The sequence below is a fragment of the Scyliorhinus canicula genome, chromosome 14 (assembly GCF_902713615.1).
Source record: "Scyliorhinus canicula chromosome 14, sScyCan1.1, whole genome shotgun sequence".
Lineage (NCBI taxonomy): Eukaryota > Metazoa > Chordata > Chondrichthyes > Carcharhiniformes > Scyliorhinidae > Scyliorhinus > Scyliorhinus canicula.
Genome location: NC_052159.1, coordinates 25,890,373 through 25,909,904, shown reverse-complemented (window position 1 = coordinate 25,909,904; position 19,532 = coordinate 25,890,373). Strand labels below are relative to the sequence as shown.

Below are 19,532 nucleotides of genomic sequence, written 5' to 3'. Positions count from 1 at the left end.
CTTGAGGAACCTAATTCGTATGTTCACAAGTGTGTCTATTCATATGTCTTTATGTTCACATGTGCGTATGTTCATAAGTATGTTCATATGTATAGACAAAGCAAAATGAAACAAAGATTACAGAAATGAAGCAAGGTGGTTAAAGTAACAGCCTGAACAACTTTAAAGATCAGTAGTTGACATTAATTTATATCCCAAAATGTTTCATACTACTTACTTGATAAGTGTGCACTTATCTATTTTTGCTATAATGTGCATCGGTCCATTTCAGAGGACCATGATTTTAAAAATTCTTTCATGGGATGTGAGCTTCACTGGCAAGGCCAGCATTTGCCACAATTCTGCCATTGCTTTTGAGAAGCTGGTGATGAGTGATCTTCTTCAACAATCTACGTTGGGACAGTTACGTCCCAAAGTGCCGTTAGGAAGGGAATTCCAGGTTTTTGACCCAGCATCAGTGAAGGAATGGCAGCGTGGTTCCATGTCAGGATGGTGCGAGACTCGAGAAAACCTGCAGGTGGCGATGTTCTCGGGCATCTGCTGCCCGAATTCTTCTAGCGAGGTGGTAAGAGTTGCGAGTTTGGAAGGTGTTGTCGAATGGGAATTGCTGTCGCACCTGCTTGCTGGATTTCTGTCATGCTTCTGTCACATTACATTCAATGTTTTCTCAAGCATGATGCTTGGTCTAATTGCCTGACTCCTTTCAAATGACATCTGACCCTCCAAGCTCTGTTGTTCTTTCCTTAAACTTCTTGCACTGGAAGTAACGGTGTTATTTTTATTGTGGGCCTTCCTATTTTTCTCATCAACCAGGAAAGGCAGGAGTAATATTTCAGCTTACTTTTCTGCCTATCAGCAGACCTTGACCATGAGGTTCTCTGTCGGAAGTTGTCCGTCTCATTTTTACAGTGCTGTTCGCTAAACTTTTCCCACTGGTACCCAACTGCGAACAGTCTTTGAAATCTTCCTTTGGCACTTGGCCAATCTCTTTGCTGGTTCCCGGTTGGAAATGGTCTTTGAAATTTTTACTGGCAGTCAGCCATTCTCATCTGTATGCAGGCCGAGATTTTCCCTTGTTCTCTGCGATGCCATTTTTAATTCATGAGACCTGCCTATTCATTCATTCATTCATTTCACAATTTTAATTTTGTGCCTCATGGCGGACTTATTTCATCAATTTATTTGGTGCCATTTTGGCCCAATCCGTCTAGTTCAGTTCGATGAGCATTTTCTTCGCCCCACGCCATTCCAAATTTTGATCAGTTAATTTTCTCTGATTTTGCCTCACCATCCTCCTAAATCACACTGTGAAATCTATCCTTCCAGACTTCATTGCTTTTTGCATATCCCGCGTATCATTAAACTCTGTCACATGCCCTCGGTGGCACGGTAGCACAGTGGTTAGCACTGTTGCCTCACAGTGCCAGGGTCCCAGGTTCGATTCCTGCCTTGGGTCACTGTCTGTGCGGAGTCTGCACCTCCCCCCCCCCCCGTCTGCATGAATTTCCTCCGGGTGCTCCGGTTTCCTCCCACAAGTCCCGAAAGACATGGGGCTGATTCTCCCAAAATGGGGCTATGTCCCCACGTCGGCGTAAAAACACTGGCATTGCATTCCCGAGTTTCCTGGAAAAAAACAACCCGATTCACTTACCTTCACGGGGCTAGCAGAGACCCGGGGAGTTTCTTGCCGCTTCGGCTGCGAATACGGGCCCCTGCACTTCCGTTCCGAGTCTGCGCATGCGCATGGCGGCCGAGCGCCATGACGGACTCGGACTGCGGACCAACACAAACAAACTAGACCTCTGGCAAAGGCCCCCACCCCCCCCCCCCCCACCCCCCCCCCCCAGCCGCGCGGCATGATTCGCGGACTCGCGGATATTCGGGACCCGGAGCAGCGTGGGCCAGATTCCGTCTGGAACTTCGATTCTCCGCCCCCCGCGCTAAACGCGATTTCAGCCCGGGGCTGTGGAGAATCCAGCCCTTGCTGTTAGGTGAATTGGACATTCTGAATTCTCCCTCAGTGTACCCAAACAGGTGCCGGAGTGTGGCAACTGGGGGCTTTTCACAGTAACGTCATTGCAGTGTTAATGTAAACCTACTTGTGACAATAATAAAGATTATAATTATAACTTTTCTCCTCTATTTTTCTCACTGCTCATCATTACTGAACTGGCCATTCTAATTGTCCACTCACTCCCATTTCCCACTCACCCACCAGCAGCCTCATTGTTTGCTCCTCCTTCTGCCCTAACGGTTCTGTAGGACCACAAATCAACCCAACCTTCTTAAACTTCCCTCTCCATCCAACTTCATGATCACATAAACTCCAACCCCATTCTGTTTAAAATACATCTGCCATTTACACTCTATGGGCACAAGTCTCCCAAAATATGGTCTCCGGGCGGGAAACGAGGTGCGATTCCCGTCAGGTGGTTTGGCGCGATCCAGACCAGAATACACCCACACTTAGAATTTATCTGGAGGATGGGGCACACTACACTCCGAATAAGGTGTGTGCGACCTGAAGATGCTGGCAGGTCTGACTCCTCAAAAAGGTGCCCCGACCACAAACTATTGCTCCGACCCCCTCTTCTAACCAGCATGACCACCCCCCCCCAATCACAGGCATCAGGCACCGCCCTCAGTTACCAGTACCAGAGTGTCCCCCCCGCCCCAGGTGAGCTATGTCCCATTTTAGCGTCACCAAATACCTTGTTCTTAATCCCCCTCAGGCCCCAGCCCCTCGTGCCCCGCCCCTTGGTCGTGAGAACCTGGCAATGCACCTTGGCAGTGCCAATGTGACAGTGCTAGGTTGGCACTGCCAGGATACCAGGGGAAAGTGCCATGGCATTGCCGTGCCACGGCATTGCCCTGCCACATCCCCGATCACAGTGGTCCCCAGCATGATCATCACCTCTGGGAATGATTCACCAGCCTGTGACAGTCTCACTCAAGCGAAACGAGGCCGGTGAACAGCGGGAGGCCAAAAACGATGCAGCGCCAGGGGCCAAACTGTTTGCGATGAAACCGGCCCAACACCCGTAGGTGAAATTGGGATTGGGCTATAGCGTGGCGAGAAACCAGTTATCACCACTTAAGCCCAATTTGCATACAATCAATGGGAGCCACCCCATATCCGATGGCCTCCTGTCATTCAGCGGCCTCCCCAGCAAGTGGTCACGCTGGCGGCAATAGTACTCTTTTGAAAAAGGTGAACCTGGCGGAAGGGCTTCTGTGGGGAGCCGAGGAGGTGAGTAGCCATCTTTGCTCACAGGCAATGAGGGGGTGCTGGGCGTGCCGCCCCAATGCTTGGTGGGGGTGAGGGACCCTGGGCTGGGTGTTGGTGAACCTTGGCTGGGGTGAGGGATCCTCCGCAGATGTGGGCCGCCATGGGAAGGTGGGGAGGGGAGGCGCTTGGGGGGGGGGGGCAACCACTCGCGGCACTACCATGCCAATTCCCTGGAATTGTGTGTAACCAATCCCGGGGCAACCCTTGTCCCTGCCTGTCTGCCCCAATGACCACCCATAACCCCCACCAATTGCTGAGGCTTCTGGCCTCGTGGCTGAAGGCTATTGCTAATAGGGAATTGGCAATCGTGGTTAAGTGAGCATTTCACACATGTCAAGTGGATTCCAGTGGGTGGGTGGGCCATGTATCATGTGGGAGTCATTGCCTATCACCCCAATCACACCTTGATGCCTGGACACTGCAGAGGCAACAGCACACAAGCAGGAGCCAACATCCGAACACCCAAGGGATGGGACACAGCTCCAGGGACATGTCCACGGCCGGAGGGTGGGTGAACGCCACGGCGAGGATGCCTGGAGAGATGGGCAAAGGGTCCGGAGGTCAGCCCGCATTACGGAAGGGACAGAGCCATCATAATGGTTGTACAAAACGGTATTTAATGGGTTGTACACTAACCCAATCCCGAAGGTGCTACCCCCCCCCCCCCCCCCACCTACCCCCTCCCTTCCCTAGGTGCCATCAGTGTTCCTCAACGTGCTTCGTCCTCCTAGCTCTACCACTACGTCTAGATGTTTCCCCAGGATCCACATCTGAGTGGAGGCTGCCAGCTGCCTACCTCACCTCATGGCCTTTGATGCCCCTGGCGGATGTCCTCTGGGGGTCGGAGGGCCCCGGATCACTTGTCGGTGGCACATGCGCAGCCGTGTTGTCCCCTCACCAGGGGAGGGTGGAAATTGGGAGAGTTGGTGGCCACCATCGCCACTCCATAGGACGGGTCCGAGATGGCACTCAGCACCCCCCCCATCCCAGTCGGTGCCCATAGGGCCCTGGGGTTCAACTTGGGATGGAGGGGCAGCTGGCTCGAGCCCCGGCTGCCCCTGCATGCTACGGCTGTGCCAGCCCTGGCAGATCACCATGGTCTGCTCCATCGTGACGATGCCCTCAGTGATGCTCTGCAGCACCACAGCCATGCCCACTTGTGACTGAGACAAGCTCTGCAGCACCTCGGCCATGCCCATCTGGGAGCAGGACATGTCCCGCAGCCTGGTACTGGGTCACATCCCCCAGTGAGGCGGACATACTGCTGAGAAATTAGCCATGGCCGTCACTGATTGCCCGATATCTTGGACACCTTCATTAACGGTGTCGATGTCATGCACCAGGCTCTCCACTGCTGTCACCAACCTAGTAGTGTTGGCCTCGGTGCCACGCATTGCTGGTGACATCTCCAGCGCCCGTGGCCTATGGGTCTTCTCCAATCGGCTATGGACCTGCTGGAGTGACGCTGACACCTCCCTCTGAATGTGGCGGCCACACCCTAACGTCTCCATCAGCTCCGGGATTACCTCTTCCACAGCTCAGCATCAGGCTGGGACCCAGCTGTGTCCTGGGATCCAGCAGCCCTCCGACTGATTCTCGCCTGGTGGTTCCTGCCTCCACCTGATGTACATTATCAGCAGTGTGGTGCTCACCAGATTGTGCCCCAGAAGCCTGACCACTAATATTTCCCACCGAGGTGAGTGTATCTGCTCTGGTGGAGGGCGGGGATGACAGCTGTGCCGCAACTATAACAGTTGCATCCTTGGAGTTCCTCTCCGAGGACAGAGGCTGGCGTTGCCGGCTGGAGGACCTGCTGGAGAATGGACATGTGTTCAGTGGGAGGGATGGGTCAGTCAGTAACTAAGGCAATAACAATTCGTGTTCGGCAGGAACCACAAAACGGTGACACAGTGGGTTAGTTCTGCTGCCTCACGGCGCCGAGGTCCCAGGTTCGATCCCGGCTCTGGGTCACTGTCCGTGTGGAGTTTGCACATTCTCCCTGTGTTTGCGTGGGTTTCGCCCCTACAACCCAAAAAGATGTGCAGGATAGGTGAAGTGGGCCATGCTAAATTGCCCCTTAATTGGAAAAATGAATTGGGCACTCTAAATTTATTTTAAAAAAAGAAGAAAAAAATGTTTGACAGGAACCCCGGGTGGAGTCCGGTGGTTCCTCACCTCTGTGGCATCCGCCAGCCTCCACGTGGGTGACCGTCCCTGTCCTCGGCCACACCGGTCACCTCCAGGGTCCACTCCGGCACCCCTCCGCCAGTCTGGGCCCTCTCCCAAATATTATGGGAGAGATTTTCCTGTGGGACAGAGACAGAGCATCGTTAGCCACACGTGTGGTTCACAGTGTGGGGAAAGGGGGAAGGGGAGGCAGATGGTTGAAGGCAGAAGGGGTGGAGGGACGCATGGGGAGTTGGAGGGGTGGGTGCTCCCTTGGGGGAAGGAAGGCGTGCGCTGGTGTCTACTCATCGTGCTGCCTGGTATAGGTTATTGACCTTCTTCCTGCACTGGAGGCCAGTCCTCCTGGTCAGACTCCCCGAGCTGACAGCTGCCGCCACCTCATCCCAGGCAGCACTGGCTGCCCTGTGGCTGACTCTCCGGGACCCTCGGGGGAACAGGACATCCCTCCTGTCCTCCACCACGTCTAGCTGCCTCCCAGGTCAGCATTCCCGAATTTTGGGGCTGGTCTCCTTAGTGCGATTGTTGCGAGTGGGCTGGGGTTGGCTGAGCTTAAATGCTGCTCGAACTTGTTAGCGGGGGGCGGGCGAGCGCGGTCCCATTCAATCAGCTGGCGAACCTTCATTTGCGACGAGAAGCCAGTGAGGCCTCGTTAAGTGAACCAATTAGTGTTGGATTGCGTTGCTGGCCTCGCTGGGCCGAGCGCCGGGAAGCTTGCGGCAATTCCCGCTCGCTACCACAGTTAGAAATTTTTTCGGAGAATTGCACCCCTGGTTTCCGTTTGTGGAGGCAATAAAGATTTGTGCCGGCTTCACACTGCACTGTCGGGAGCGAGAATTGCAGGAGCCAAGAGAATCTAGATTTAAATATATCCTGCATATTTAAACATGGATTTAGATAGGCTAATCTGTTTCACGCCCAGTGAGGGTATGAACCAGATTATGACCGCTGGAGTGGGCTGAGAGCATCGGAAACCGTTTGGCGCCTGGCGCAAATCCCGATATCCCGCATCGATACCAAGTGCAAAATGAGGTTAGAAAGTAGGATGTCACTGGGTCTGGAAGAATTTGGCCTCGGCTCTCAGGATCATTAATCCAGGGTTCTGGAATAACCAATCACTATACCACTCTGTTACGATCTGGTTAGGGACCACTCACTGTTTGTTTAAAGTAGGCAACGTGTGAAAAACCAGTTACCCACTAAGAGAATAAAGCCACGTGGTTTTAAACAAACCAAATAAACTTTACCATACAAAGTCAAAAAAGTAAAATAATTTGCAATATCTATCTTATACTTTAGCATTTGGAATTAACATGAGGTCAATATGAATCAACAGGCAATCTATGGCCCAACACGCTACACTGCACAATATGTGGCAGATATGACCAAAACTGATCCCATGGATCTCTTCGTAACCCACCCACAGATCAGTGACCACTGAGTCACAGAATCTCACTAAAACTCTCTTTCCTTCGTGAGATATTACGATTCTTCACTTTTGAAGATCAAGCTTTTGTCTGCAAACTAATGAGGGGCACAGACAGGGTGGATAGTCAGAGACTTTTTCCCAGGGTAAAGGGTTAATTACTAGGGGGCATAGGTTTAAGGTGCGAGGGGCAAGGTTTAGAGGAGATGTATGAGGCAATTTTTTTTACACAGAGGGTAGTGAGTACCTGGAACTCGCTGCCGGAGGAGGTGGTGGAAGCAGGGACGATAGTGACATTTAAGGGGCATCTTGCCAAATATATGAATAGGATGAGAATAGGGGAATACGGACCCAGGAAGTGGAGAAGATTTTAGTTTAGACGGGCAGCATGGTTGATGCAGGCTTGGAGGGCCGAAGATCGTGTTCCTTTTTCTGTACTTTTCTTTGTTCTTTGTTCTTCTGCATTACCTTTAAAGTCACTCTAAGCCAGACTGCCTCAATGATTGCTCGCTTCTCAATGGTCCACTCTCTCCTCCTGAGACTGCCTTCCACGGGTTTCAAAAAGCTACACTCTTGCCTTTAATTACTGGCCCACAATTCTAACGCTTCGCAAGCCTCTAACTTCACTAGGCTGGCACTGCCCCAGGGCTTTTTTCAAACTCTGTGCTGCACCAAGCATAACTGGGAAGGTCATCGCTGAGCCCTAATTGCCTGGTAACTGCTAATAGCTCCAAATGAGTCTCTGTGAGCTGCAAACCACATGAGATCCAAAGTGCAACAAACCCCCTCTCCCAGCAAACATACAGATAAATTGAGGGTAGCGAACCTTTTAAGCTACATCCACCTCTGTGGTGAAGTAATCCTTTAAGGTTCACCAAATGTGTCTAAACTAATTTAGCTGTAACTCCCAAAACAAACATCTCCCTGGACTGCACTTCTTTGCAAGCAGTGTTGACTCCTGATCCACAATTCTCCAGCTAGAAAGGTCCACCTGCTGTTCTATTGGTTCCTCGGTTCTATCCTGGGTCTATTATACAAACTTAGATAAGCATCCGAACAGTTGTTTTCATTTGGGTGTTCTGTCAATTTCTAACGCCCAGCATTTTCATTATCTTGCCTTCACAACAATAATCTTCCCAGAACCATACAGTAGCTTTAAGATATTGACATGATCCATGAACTAGATATTCTTCAAAATTCTATCCAGGATTGAACTTGTATCTAAAGACTGAAAATAATAACAATTCAAATATTAAAAATAAGACTTTTTCTTGCATCGGGCTTCTTTATGCTCTGTTATTCTTTGACAAGTTGGCTGCATAAAACCAGCCCTAAAATGTCTTATCTTTCTTCATTCCCTGGCCATAGGATCCCTACAGTACAAAAGGAGGCCATTTGGCCCATCGAGTCTGCGCCGCCTCTCTGAAAGAGCATCCTACCTGCGACCACTCTCCTGCTCTATCCCTGTAACCCATGACCTCATCTAACCTGCACAGCTTTGAACACTAAGGGGCAATTTAACATGGCCAATCCACTTAACCCTGCACATCTTTGGACTGGGGGAGGAAACCCACACAGACATGAGGAGAAAGTGCAAACTCCACACCAACCCAATGTCGGAATTGAACCCTGGTCCCTGGAGCTGTGAGACAGCAGTGCTAACCACTGTGCCACCGTATATTCCGTAAATCATGGCATGTACATCGACCTGGTGAATAAGACCGCATTTTTCTATATCATGGGCGGGCTCCTCCGTAGCTCGAGGTCGATTAGGGCTCCTGAAGCCAAAATTGGGGCAGGCGGTTTGTTGCCAGTTCTCGATTCTCCGTCCCCTCCAAATCAGATTCATCGGGACGCGCGCTGCGCGTAGTCGGAACCTTGTTGGAGTGCCATCAGCTAGCCCACCCGCAATGTTCCACCTCCGATGGGCCAAGTTCCTGACGGCGCGGGCCATGTGTAGTCGCAGTGGTCGGGAGCCTGGCATGCCGGCTTCGGACAGTGTCCAGCGCCACCACATTCGGCCGAGATCCATGACCCTGGCCGGGGGGCTTCTGCTAGGGCTGGGGGGGGAGTGGTGGGGGATGGCCAGAAGATGAACTGTGGGATCGGGGTGGGTGGGTACGCGGTCCAGCACGGCTGGTGCCAAGTTTTCCGGCGAGACCGATGCGCGTGTAGGCGGCCATATCTGTAGCTTGTCAGCCCTGTGTATGCGTGGCCTTGGACCCATTGATTCTCCGTACGTTTTCCGTGTGTTCCGTGGTTATTTCACACGGTACCGGAATCGGTGAGGGTTTCGTGCCCGTTTTCCTGTCGTGAAACATCACGGATACTCCATTGGCGCCACCACTTAGCCCCAGAAATGGAAAATCCAGTCTCATGTTTATGCATATACCTGATGTATAAGATGACCACCCTTTTCAGCTATGACATTGCATTGGCAGTCTGCTTCAATTTTCATCCTATATCTGCCTGCTTTGCGTCCCATACGTCATAACTGGGTGCAAACAGGCGATGTGGATGAAGATATGTCGCACAGATGTGCAGGGGTTTAAGACATTCCAATACTTTACTGATGTCATTTCAAAATGTGAACCACCTACACTCGGGCTGCCATTTCACTTTTTTATATTCATCATATAAGTCAACCCACATCTTTGGAGGGATTTTGTGGCTCCGACTGTCGATTTATCTGTTGACCTCTATGGTACTTGCTATAGAAACTTTATAGCCTTTTTATCCCAGAAGTGTACTGACAATTTTCATCATTGCAGCAAATTAAATAATGTTTGAATGCGTCATCGATTTGTGAAGTTGTTCTTTAGCACTGAAGGAATCTTATTGTTTTCCAACCTATTTCTTATTTTTATTTCTTGTTCACAGAATTGACTGGCTGCAACAGGGAAGTAGGGAACTATTTGGGACCATCGTCGAGGATCAGATCTACGTCCTCGTCGACACCTCTCAATCCATGAAAGATAAACTGGAGTTGTTGCAAAAAAAAATCTTTCAACTCATGCAGGTTTATTACCAACAGTCCTGACGTGTATAAAAAAAAATTCTGGGTTAAGAAGCTTTCCTTAATGAGCTTCCAATCATTTGTTCAATGATTTGGCCCAGCGCAACATCGCATGACAAATCCTGTAAATTTTCCATCCTTAACCCAACACAATGGGGCTTGCTGACCAATCTACAAATGTCTGTTGTAAGAAGTCTTACAACACCAGGTTAAAGTCCAACAGGTTGGTTTAGAATCACTTGCTTAGGGAGCGCTGCTCCTTCATCAGGTGAGCGACTCGCCCGAGGAAGGAGCTGTGCTCCGCAAGCTAGTGATTCCAAACAAACCTGTTGGACTTTAAACCTGGTGTTGTAAGACTTCTTACTGTGCCCACCCCAGTCCAACGCCAGCTACTCCACATCAAATTTCCATTGGACAGACCTAGAGGCGAGGAAGTCTGTTTAAGTCTGTTTCCTCAGGTAACTGAATTTGAGTTTGTCAGATTGTGACAGGAATTCCCCTTTCACTGGAGAAGCTCTACCCCTATTACAGACCCAAAAGAAGGCTGTTATTTGTAATTAAACGTCTGCACTGCAAACGATACCAATGTATTGTTTTGAACTAATACCGATGTAAAGAAGACCCATACAGTGTGTCTACTCAGGCGTAAATTGGGGCCTTCCATAATGAACTGCTGCCAGAACCCTGAATGCCTAATGTATTCCTCCTTCTATCTATCATTCACTATTGCCCTTTGATTTTAGCGTTGCCGTCAGATTTTTTTGTTCTTAACCTCTGCACTTTTATGTGTAGGGGGCAATAGCTCAAACGGAGGAATATTTAATGTTGGCTGATTAGTACTCTGAATTAGCTTTCCAGCACTTCGATTCGTAGCCCATTCTGTCAGCCCAACACTTGATACTAGTGTTCCGACCCTCATGGCACCATCTGCTAAAGGATGAACGCATTCTTAATGCTATAATCAGGTGTAAATTTATGTTTACGGTGAATATTTCACAATGCATTGGGGTATCAGAACCCCATGCGATCCTCTGTGAGCTCCATATTCTTTAGATTCCTGCCCATTTGGCATTCAGCTTTTCTATAATTACAACACAGTAGCATTGTGGATAGCACAATTGCTTCACAGCTCCAGGGTCCCAGGTTCGATTCCGGCTTGGGTCACTGTCTGTGCGGAGTCTGCACATCCTCCCCGTGTGTGCGTGGGTTTCCTCCGGGTGCTCCGGTTTCCTCCCACAGTCCAAAGATGTGCAGGTTAGGTGGATTGGCCATGTTAAATTGCCCTTAGTGTCCAAAATTGCCCTTGGTGTTGGGTGGGGTTATTGGGTTATGGGGATAGGGTGGAGGTGTTGACCTTGGGTAGGGTGCTCTTTCCAAGAGCCGGTGCAGACTCGATGGGCCGAATGGCCTCCTTCTGCACTGTAAATTCTATGATAAACACCTCTTTCTTTGTGTGGCAGTGTCTTTCCGAACCTGGAAAATTGTCAACGTTCGACAGGGAGTCCTCGCACAGAAATGTTTGAAATCAAAGTTTACAAAAAAGCACCATCTGCAGAATTTGGAGAAATTATACGCTTAAAGGCCTAAGATGTCTGTGCTGGAGACATTTAGATGTCAAAAATTTGAATTACAGTTATTAAAATAATGAAAAGGATTATTAAAAGGCATCTTAACAAAGGTTAAAAGCGACATAGTAGCCTATCTTTGCTAAGTTGACAAAAATGCCAAGGTTGAGTAAAGGTCTTTTGATCAGGTGAAGTTTGTTGTTCTTGTATCTGGATTCTCCCATGTTAGCTACTAGAATTTAGAAGCCGCTAACTTTTCATTTTATTGAACAAATTGGTGCATTTTAAAGTAATGATTGCATTTTACCCTTCAGGCTATCCTGAAGGGTCACAAGTCAAAAAAGATAACTTGCTTTACCTCTGCCACTTAAATTAGACTGTAATGTATAGTTGTGTCTGGCATCTGCCATCTGATTGGAGATATCACCTCTTGGTCTTGGTGATAGTATTTTAAAACATTTGGAAATCACCCACATATTTTGAATATTGTTTTATTCATTTTTTTTGTCACGAATAATGTATAAATAAGGTACACAACTTAATACTGGACAAAATACTGTTTGTAATCCATGTTATGTGTGTAGTCACTTGCCCATGGAATACTTTGGTGCAAATCACAAATTTTGCCCCGTGGTCAATTGGTAAGGAACAACAAATGCGATTGTTTTTCCCCCTCTATTATCCATGTACCTGTGTAATTTTTGGTCCTGTATCTCAAGGCGCAAGCAACAATGGGGCTGAAATTTGACCTGGGTGTTAACTCACACCAGATGTTCAGGATTCAGCACTCATTTTACACCTCTCAAAGGGTGTATGACTGCTTGATGTGGAGTGGCGCTCCTTCAAGCTATAAACCCCTGGTGACAGATTAGCGACCTGTTCTAGGAATTACCAGCTATGGAAACAGACAGAAGTCTGCCTTAATGCCCCACTGGGTGCAGGAAGTGAATTGGAATTGGAAGAGTGTATAACTGGCTGTTGATCTGCCATTTTACGCTAGTGCCCAAGACAATATCACCCAAAATGGCCTGTGATGGTGGAGCCCCTGAAAGCAAATGTCTAACTAAACCTGGTATTTGAGTCTGTACCTCCCAACCAATGAAAAAATTGGATGCCGCCATCAGATCTCGATCATGCTGCAGGATATATACCGGAATATGGGTTTGTGTTCCTTCAGGCATATTTACAGGAATATTTACTTTATTCAGGAACAGCTTCGACACAAGACCAAGTTCAATTTTGTGAAGTTTGATTCCAGAGCTGAACCCTGGCAGGAGAAGCTGGTCGAAGTAAATGAAAATAATCTGGAAAAGGCGTGGTCTTGGGTTAAGGGACTTCAGGTACACACACTTGCAAATATCTGAAACATCTATCTGATTACGGGGAGAAGGCAGGGGAGCGGAATTGGGTGGAGTGCTCTTTCAGCAAGTCAGTGCAGACTCGATGGGCCAAATGGTCTCCTTCTGTACTGTAAAGATGCTGTGATGCTGTGATTTTCCTCGTTAAGAGTCCAGTAGTGCGTCCCAGTTCCACATTAGGTTTTGTGAAGTTCGCAGCATCTGTGCTCCAATAAAACCTTTAAAAATAGACCCAGATAATTGTTTTTGGTGTTCGAACTCTGGTTTAGAGATTGCAGGGTGAAAAGCACCCAGGACACCAGACAGAATGCCTTGGGCTTCTCCAAATAGTGCCATGGGAAAGTCTGTACCCATCTGAGCAGAAGCTCGGGTCTTAGTTAAAAGTCCTCATCCACATTCTGCAATATGGTACAGATCTGATACCACTTGTACATAAGATTGTTTGCTCAGGCCTGAGGTTAGGCTTGAACTCAGATTTTTCTGATTTGTGGTGAGAATGGTACCATATTGTTCCTTCATGTTGGGTCTGCAGGAATTAGAAAGCAGCAAATGGGAAGCTATATTTATTTTGTGGATTTCAACAGCCTGGGGATTTTCATGGTGGGACGTGATGTGTGTAGTAATCGGACTATCTGGTTTGTTAGCTGTTAATGTACTGTAATAACCCTCACGAGACCCAAGGGGATGACCCAATTGATCTTCACATGGGGCTCGTCGAATACGAGCTCCCCACTGAGGGGAAGAGGCCTAACAGCTGGGGCTCATGAATTAGCTACTTAAAAGCCAGCCCTGATTGGGACCGGCATGATCGGTAGTCCTGGCTGGGACCTATGTGCTGGGTGCTGCACTGCGGCTTTTTCTTTTCTTTGTCTCACAAACCTCAGTTGTTTAACTTCCTCCGGACTCCTGATACTGGCGATGAGGAAAAGCTACAGCTTTGATTCTGGATCTCTGGAGAATCCCGCCGGCAGAGAATCCCGTCCCCTCTCTTCCTCAGTGGCCTGATGTACTGGGCCTCACACAATTGCGGCTGAGGGGATGGGTAGCTGTTCGATTGCGAAACCTCTGCTGCTGTCTCTCTGAGCTGATCATATTCCGCCCTCTTGCCCTGACTCTGCCATCGCCACTCTTGAACCAACCACCGAGAGGCTGTGTGACAGCAACCTGGGTTGTGTCGATTTGTTGTTCTCCCGTTCACTCTTTGTAAGGACCTGTTTCTGAATCCTCATTGGTGCTGTCAGTTAAATAGAGACGGAAGTCTTGTATCACAGGCTGTGACGAGTGACTTGAATTCAGATTCTAACGTTTGTTCCAGGGCTACACTGGGAGAGATGTTCGATTCTGATTCTTCACATTTCTGCTTGAAACAGTGCTGTTTAAATTAGCCTTAGTTCATGTCCCATCCAGATAGACTTTGCTCTCTGGATTGTTAAAGTTGTTTTGGAAATTTAAATTCAGTGACATTTTCATAATTCATTCATGGATAATTGGTTACACTTATTCCTGATTGCTTTGGAGATGTATTATTCAACAAGTGGCTCCCATTACTTAGCAACTGAGGATTAACATATAACTCATAATACCATAAATAAAGCACGCAGATATTAGTTTGAAGTCCTAAATGATTAAAATGTTTATCCTCTCATAAATGAAACATTTTTTCAATTGTCCCTTCTTTAATACAGTCGATGATAGCATTTAGTTTGTTTTATTCTTAATTTTTTTATTGGATGAAACACAGACGGTACATGTCATGAGATTCTGCAATTAGCTTTGAACTGTGCAGGGTGTAAGATCTGTCTGACAGGCTGGAGCTGTGTTGGTTATTTGATGTTTTGTGTGGCTATATAGATGGTTGTCCCATCCGTCTCAGAATAAATCAGATGATTAATAAGGTAGCGTCTGAAAGCAGTTAGTGGCCTGAAATTATCCCTATGATTGGTGTACCGTACAGTGTTTTGTCATTTTTTGTTAGCAGCCAGATAAATCTACCCTTGATTCTATAATGTACAGAATTCAGTTTTCTCCTCATCTCTCATGAAAGCGTTGACTTTCGCTGACTGACAGTTCAACAGTTTAGAGCTAATTGACCATTCTTCATATGTGAGCCAATATGGTGGCGGACTATTTGCTTGATCCTACCTTCAACTGACTTTCAGACATGCAGGGTTTCCAGCTGATGAGATTCTAGTTAGCAACCATGAGCAGGATTCTCAGATTATTTTCCTTATATACCTAGACTGGGATGCTGGGTCATTAATATCCTGGTTGAAACCAATTAACTAGACAACTGAACTGATTTACATTAGCTTGCTTTAGGTACATACGTACACAAATGACTGTGTAATGGCATCCATTAGGGGCCATTTGTGTATGTATATACATAAACCAAATCAGAATAAACCAATTCCATTGGGTCCCAGAACACCAGGTGGCACACAGCCCCTTTTGTCCGACAACGATATCACAACCTGGAAATAAGGTGGGATCATGGAATTCCTGAACTATTTGGGGTTTGGCAAGCTTCCAGCAAACCAATAGCGGAACTACGAAATTTGATTTTGCTGAGAAACAAACTTAAAGTTCGGGGCTTGGAGAAAATGCCATTTCTATATGTGGGTGACTGACCTTGAGAGATGGTCCCTTCACCAGGGTGACGAGGAGAGTACAGCCATGATCGAGAGTCTTTCGTTTCTTCTGTGGAGCAGCTGGAGATATTTTTCACTGCTAATAATATCCTCGAAGATCCTGATAATCCAACTGGCAGACAATGGTGGAAAGGAAAAGGACGATATTTTTCTCAGGCCCAGAACTAAATGAAATGCTCAAGAATTTTCTCACCCCTGCTAAACCAAAAGACATACCGCAGTCGGACATTTTGTGTAGGTTTGAGCAGCACCACAATTTCAAGCCGTTGGAGATTTCTGAAAGCTATTGGTTTGGAACAAGGAATGCATTGCCTGGAGAGAAGATTGGAGACCCAAGGGCTTTGAAAAAAGCTGTCCATTCCTTGTAATTTCGGAGAATTTCAAGAGAAAGGAAATGCATTTTAATACATTGCTGACATTGTCAAAGTTAACTTTCACCATAGCTTTTGAATCAGCGTCACCCATGGACATGGCGGAATGTGCCTCAAGGGAGGTCAGAGTTAGCAGCTGCCAGTCATCTGCTGAAGTAAGTAAGCTGCAGCTGAGTAAGCAGAAGACCCCGAAATGACAGTTAGTCATGGCAGAGGCACTACAAAGACCTGTTACCAATGCTTTGGCCAACTTAGGACACAGGAATGATCACTATTTGATCATGGCTGATATGTTTCTCATTCCCATTCTCCTGCCTTCTTCCTGTAACCCTTGATCCCCTTATTAATTAAGAACCTATCTTTCTCTGTCTTAAAGACACTCAGTGATTTGGCCTCCACAGCTTTCTGTGGCAATGGGTTCCACAGATTCATCACCTTCATTTCAGTCTGAGGCTGTGCCCTTGGCTTCTAATTTCTCCTACCAGTGGAAACATCTGCCCCATGTTCACTGTATTTAGGTCTCTCAGTATTCTGTAAGTTTCAATGCAATCCCCCCCCTCACCCTTCTAAACTCCATCAAGTACAGTTCCAGAGTCCTCAGCCACTCTTCATATGACAAGCTCTTCATTCCCAGAATCATTCTTGTGAACTTCCACTGGATCCCCTCCAAGGCCACCACATTCTTTCTTAGATACGGGGCCCAAAACTGCTCACAATATTCCAAATGGAACCTGACCAGAGCCTTATACAGCCTCAGCAGTACATCCTTGCTAGCCCTCTCGACATGAATGCTAACATTTCATTTGCCTTTCTAACTGCCAACTGAACTTTCATGTTAACCTGAAGAGAATCCTGAATTAGGACTCCTAAGTTCCTTTGGGCTTCAGATTTCCCGAAGCCTTTCCCCATTTAGAAAATAGTCTGTGCCTCTATTCTTCCTACCAAAGTGCACAGACTCACACTTTTCCACATTGTATTCCATTTGCCACGTGCTCATTCTCCTAGCCTGTCCAAGTCCTTCTGCAAACTCCTCGCTTGCTCAAAATTACCTGTCCCTCTACATATCTTTGTATCATCTGTAAACTTTGCAACTATGCCCTTAGCTCCTCCTTCCAGATCATTAATGTATATTGTGAATAGTTGTGGTCCCAACACTAACCCCTACGGACAACCACTAGTCACCGGCTGTCATACTGAAAAAGACCCCTTTGTCCCCACTCTCTGCCTTCTGCCAGTCAGCCAATCCTCAATGCAAGCCAATACCTTGCCCCTATTACAATGAGCTCTTATCTGAATGGGCAGCCTTCTGTACGGCACTTTGTCACAGGCCTTCTGGAAATCACATCCACTGTCAAACTTCCTCGTTACCTTCTCAAAGAATGCAAACTGATTTTTCAGGCATGACCTCCCCTTGACAAAGCAAATATTGCAAAGAGATGACCAATGCAGATACTGGAATTAGAAATTAGAATATTTTTTATGTATAAGAATGAGTTTTAAAGATTATGTTGCGTGGGGAGCCAGAGTGTTAATTCCTGAATGGTACAGATGGGAGTTGCTACGTGATCTTCATTATCAATACTCGGGAGTGAGCTTCACAAAAGGTTTAGCAAAAAGCTATCTTTGGTGGCTAGGGTTAGGGAAGGATAGAATAGACAGTTGAACATTGTAGAATATGTCAATGATTGGAAAACAAGCTGCCATTAGTATCTTTGCAATCATGGAAATGTTTGCCTAGAGTATGGCAGAAGCTGCATATAAATGATACAGAATCTGAGGGCAATAGCTATTCATTTAATAGACAGCCGTTCAAAGTGGGTAGGGAGGTTTCTGATGAAACAAAGAACAACTAACAAAACTCTAGATATTTGCCGAGCCATTTGCTGCTTATGGGCTCCCTGAAGAATTGTGTCCAACAACGGACTTTAGTTTAGTTCCAAAGAGTTTTAAAATTTCTTGAGAATAAACGGGGCATAAAACACTAGCGTTCAATCATATCATCAAATGGAGCAGCAAAGCAGACAGCACAAATTGTAAAGTGTGCTGTTATTAAACAAATGCTACATACTAATTGACCGAAATGTCACCTGACATTGAATCACAAACTGGCAAGTTTTTGATTTATGTGCCATAACTCACCTTACACGGCTACTGACAGAATTCCAGCTGAATTATTTCTCAGACAGCTTAGCATGATGATTTCATTAATGAAGCCACGTTGAACATGGTCAGTAGAAGAGCAGCAATTCAGGCAGAGAGAGAGTAATGAGAGGGGTAGAATGAGAGAAAGAAGTCTGAAGTTGAACCAGAAGGAGAAGGTGAAAGATCATCATCCTAAGTGGTTGAAGTGGCTACCAGGAAAAGTTCTTAAAATATGTGATCCTTGCACATATTTGGTCAATAGTTTCGAAGAGGAAAGGTTATGTTTGTACGTATAGAAAATGTTTTACCTTCAGAGATTCGGAAGAATCAAATGAGTCTGATGAATTGGGTAGTTCGGGATATGAGTAGAGTACCAATAGTTACTCCAACACGTGCCTGAGAACTGTTCAGATCCAAGTCAGAATCAGAGAGATGTGGCTGATGAAGTGAAAACTTCAATTGAAGGTCAAAGTCAGAAGCAGGCTTTGTTGGAAAAAGACGTCTTCTCAGATTCAGGCCAAGATGGGTCAAAGTCCTTCTCGAAGTTTTTAAGTCTGGGTCATTTTGAAGGTGGTACCCTCTTAGGAATAGGAAACCGGTGGTGAAGTTGGATTGCTAAATAGATGAAAAAACAGAAATTTATATATGTTGTTTGGAATTTGAACATTATGTTATGTTTTCATTAAAGAGGGAGGCATGTGACAGCTTGTGATATATTTGCAGGACAAAAGAGACTCTTCCACATAGAGTTCAAGTATCCAACTTAACAGGCTTATTCCGGTTTGCTTCATATACATACATACACAATTGGCCAAAAGAGGATTCTGTGTCAGAACTGAGCAGCTTGGTCACTGTGGGCAGTATTGCAAGGCTGATGGGCTGAACATAACCCAGAAGCTAAAGTTGGGACATTACTAGGCTAAAGGTTTCAAACATGGCAAATTAATTCCAGCGCTGCCATCTAGGGATGCACTCAACGGAGATTAGGTGCTTACCTTTGGGAACATAACTTACTCCCGCTAACACATGAGATTAATAAAGATATGTCTCCCGCTTTGGAGAGACAGGATGGAAAGAGCTCCGAATGATCATCTGACGAAACGAGGGCTCCATGCATTTGTGATATTGTCAGGTTTAGCTTTATTTCTGAGAAGTTCTGATTGATCAACGTGATATTTCTATACAGGTTGGTGGTTCCACAAATACCCTGGGAGCTATACGACTTGCTCTTGCAGATGCTGGCACTCAAGCTGTCTACCTCCTTACTGATGGAAGGCCAGATCAGGTAAAGTGTTGTGCATAGAAAATAACATCACTTTAAGTCGAATAAGATCTGAAGGTGTCACTGTCACCTTGCAATGACAGACTTTGATATTAGAAACTCTCTCATGACACCGATATTTGCCAAGCATCACAGCTGAAGCTGCTCCATCTTCAGTGAAGAGCTTTCAAATCTCAGTAAGACAAATCACTGTTGAGAAATGATGAAAGGGATCCTAATGAGTGTTTGAAGATTTGACCTTTGATTGTACT

The 19,532-nt window shown here is 46.7% G+C and overlaps 1 protein-coding gene across 1 annotated transcript in view; it reads left to right on the top strand.

Moving 5' to 3' along the window:
* The window catches only part of LOC119977805 (von Willebrand factor A domain-containing protein 3B-like), a 240,759-nt gene that overhangs the window by 91,199 nt on the left and 130,028 nt on the right, over window positions 1–19,532 (top strand). Inside the window, 3 exon segments of the mRNA XM_038819030.1 lie at window positions 9,780–9,918; window positions 12,689–12,820; window positions 19,186–19,284. Coding sequence (XP_038674958.1) covers window positions 9,780–9,918; window positions 12,689–12,820; window positions 19,186–19,284 — 370 coding nt within the window.